Genomic DNA, 3,703 nt, shown 5'->3' with positions numbered 1-3,703 from the left:
ACCTAGAAAGAATGCTGACTAAATTTAGATTTGTGCTAGTGCACAAAAATTAAGAAAAAAGCAGCTCTATTGATACATTAGAAATACAGGAATAGATAAAATTTTGTTTAATTTTCTTACTTGAACATTAATTAGATATACCTTATTCACAAAACATTGTAACAGGCACTTTACAGGTGTTGTCTCATTTAAAAATCATGATCTGAATATATTAAAAGACAGATTTAATAAACACCCAGAAAAGGAGAAATATAGACCTTGTGCTTTACTTCTTGGAAAAAGCAGATTTAGATTAATGTTGTGGCAGAGAAAGCTTTCTTCCAATAACTCTATGAAGAGCTGATTTGAATTCTTTATTTCTCAAGCTGTAAATCATTGGATTGAATAATGGAGTTAAGATAGTGTAAGATATTGATATAAGAGCATCCTGGCTTGAGGAGTAGTTGGACTTAGGTCTTAAGTAGATAAAGGAGGCACAACCGTAATGGACAGTGACAACAATGAGGTGAGAAGCACAGGTAGAGAAAGCTTTGTTTCTGCTCAATGTGGAAGGAAACTGAAGAATGGAAGAGATGATGTGAATATAGGATATCAAAATCAATAACAGGGGTATAACCAGGACTAATGCACAGAGCATGAAGATGACAATCTGATTAAAGTGAGTATGGTGAGATGCCACTTGGAGGACAGGTGAGATGTCACAGAAGAAGTGATGGAGCTGGTTGGATGAGTGGAAGGGCAGGCGAAATACCAGAGGTGTGATAATCTGTGCAACAGTAAAGCCACAGACACAGGCAGCAGCCATGGGTCCTACACACATTCCATGTCCCATGAGCACTGTGTAGCGTAGTGGGTTACAGATGGCCACATAACGATCATAACCCATAGCTGCCAGCAGGAAGGAGTGAGAACAGCCAAGAAAGAGGAAGGTAAACATCTGGATGGCACAGCCCACGAAGGAGATAGTTTTCTTCTGGGCCAGCAGGTCAATTAGCATCTTGGGTACAATGACAAAAGTGTAACAAATTTCAGTGCAGGAGAGGATGGCAAGGAAGAAGTACATGGGAGTATGAAGGGCTCTATCTAACACAATGGTAGAAATGATGACAGCATTTGTGCCCAGAGTGAAGAGGTAAAGGAGCAGGAAGACAACAAAGAGTACCCGCTGCAGACCAGCCAGAGATGAGAAGCTGAGGAAGACAAACTCTCTCACCAAGGTCTCATTGACCCACTCCATGGAAGGTACATCATCAGGAAACAACCTGAGAGGGAAGAGGAAATGGTGCCAAGACAAATCCCTGAAAATTATTAGAATCACAGGAAATTGATCATTATAGATCACGTTTTCTAATTTTGAGTTCTAAACTCATTCCTCCTCACTTCATTTTTTTCTTTTTCTTTTTTTTCTTAAGGCATGAAGAAGTATCTAAAATCAGGTGAAAGTGTACAGATAATTTTGGGTTTCTATAGTAATTCTAACACCATAGGTAAAGTGTTCTTGACATTTCTTATATTCTACTATCCCTTCATCTTCATTCCCAGGATGAGGCTGGTATTACAATGCTTAGCCTCTCAGTCTCAGTTTATCCTTCAACTTTTGTCCATTTGGCTTTCTTGACTTCTCACCCTTCCACTTTACTGTAGCTGCAAACTAAACCATATGAATATACTACATTTATACATAACTTTACATATAGCTTTTGATTATTCTTTTTTTTTTACGTATAAACTCATCCCCTTAGTTTTAATCTCTTTATAACCTAGACCTACATTTTGCAATTCTGTTTGCCTTACTTCCTGGCATTCTTATACTCTCCTTGTACATTCCTTCCACATTTTTATACTCTCATTATGCTGACCATATCTTTATTCTTTACCCAAATCTGGAAAAGAAAGTTCTCCAAAATGGAATATAATCATACATCCTCCAAATGCCTATTTCAGTCAGAGTCCTTTCTGCTGTAGAGAGAACCACAGTTTTTCTTTAAGACTCTCATCTGTTTTTATCACATGTTTTTTCACCTCCTACAAAAATCATATTATGACTATCTTTCTCATCATCACCCTCTTATCTCTTCAATCTATACTTTCCCTAATGCTAGACTATTCTTCTGAAATATAAATTTTATTATGTTGCTCCCCTCCTCAAAAATTTTACTCATGGCTATAGTGTAAACTTAAAACTATTTATTGTTTTCAAAGTCTTGTTTTGGGAATCAAATTATGTTTTTGTCATCATCTATAGACTTAAATGGGATGCATAAGTATTATGCAAATATCTTGCATCATTCCTTGCTCATATTAGTTTGTTATATACTTTTCATTTATAAACATTTTATCATTATTCTGAAATCTCAGCCAAATCCACTTTTTTTGGAAGCTTACTCGGCATCTCATAAAAGGCATTGTTTCTTATTCAGGATTCACATAAGACATTGGTTGACAAATTGATGTGTCATTTACTTAATTTTGAAATATTGTATTATTTTTTCCTCATATCTCTTTTCCACTAGATTGTGTATCCTTGAGGGGAAGATGCAAATTATATATATTTTCACTTGAATCCTCCTCAGCATCTAGAACCAAATTAAGTACCTAATAGCTTCTCAATATAATTATCATATAAATATAAAAGTTAACTTGGCATATTGGTATGTATCTCATTCATGTCATCACAGCTTTCCTCAGACTTACAGAGTTAGAGAATCCTCATTATTATTTCATCCTTGGCATGATAATTGCTCAAGACTAAGAATACCTAGGATTACAGAAGGATGCTCAATAAATACATTTATTACTTTATTATTCTGTTGGGATTGGGATCAGAAATATTTTCATCAGAGATGTAATGAATGTTTAATTCATGGAAAGTTATCAAAATTGCCTTTTCTGTACTTTCCCAGGGAAGGAAATTTTAAGAAGGATTATCTTTCACTTGGGGCTTTCCAAACCTGATTAAAATTACCTTGGTTTTCCATAGAGTTATATTCTGCACAGGAAGTGAAGCAAGGGTTACTGATCTTGAAGTACCATACAAGTTTTTTGGTATCTAGTTGCTCTGTAGTCAGAATCATCCATGCAAATTATCTAACCTGGTAGAAAGCAAAGAAGGTTTTCTAAGTTTTCTATTTTATTTGGTGGGGGGTTATATGATAAAATTAGAAGATAAAATTATAGTTAATCTTAGTCACATCTCATTAAATCACATAAGTTTCTCATTATGGATGTTTTATAATTATTGATGATGTATATTTTATAGAACATGTTTTATCTACATATTTAGGTGTTAACCTTAACTAATTATTGTGCTCTTAAATATTGAAATAGATTATTTCATAATTGTTATATTTTATGATTTTATTATTTCAACTATGTCCTAAGAACTGCAGGTGTAAATATGAATAAAATTATTGTTCTTTTCTTAGAGAAGAGAGAATCAAACTGGCATATTATAAAATGGGTTATCATAAACATTATAAGTAAAATGTCCTGAAGATCTTGAGGAAAAAACAATTTTATGGAAAGCTATGAAGAACATAGTTTCTGAATATCATCTGTTAGCATTTTTATAAAAATGTAGACTAAATTTTAGTGGCATTACTTATGTAAACATTATAATCGAGATGATTAGTTTTTTCCTAATGTTGATTGGCCCTTCAGAATTGAGAAAGTTACCTGCTGTTTTCCAATATAAAGACACAAA

General features: G+C 33.8%; 1 protein-coding gene across 1 annotated transcript; it reads right to left on the bottom strand.

The window, feature by feature from the left end:
• Window positions 1-292: 292 nt before the first annotated feature.
• LOC105309305 (olfactory receptor 10K2) lies at window positions 293-1,237 on the bottom strand. The gene has a single exon (XM_011385434.1). It carries the CDS (start codon window positions 1,235-1,237, stop codon window positions 293-295), a length of 945 nt encoding a protein of 314 aa, XP_011383736.1.
• Window positions 1,238-3,703: the final 2,466 nt, after the last annotated feature.

This window comes from Pteropus vampyrus, unplaced genomic scaffold (genome assembly GCF_000151845.1).
Source record: "Pteropus vampyrus isolate Shadow unplaced genomic scaffold, Pvam_2.0 Scaffold715, whole genome shotgun sequence".
NCBI classification, from domain to species: Eukaryota; Metazoa; Chordata; class Mammalia; order Chiroptera; family Pteropodidae; genus Pteropus; species Pteropus vampyrus.
Note: the sequence above shows the minus strand (reverse complement) of the source record. Positions and strands in the feature narration are given on the sequence as shown.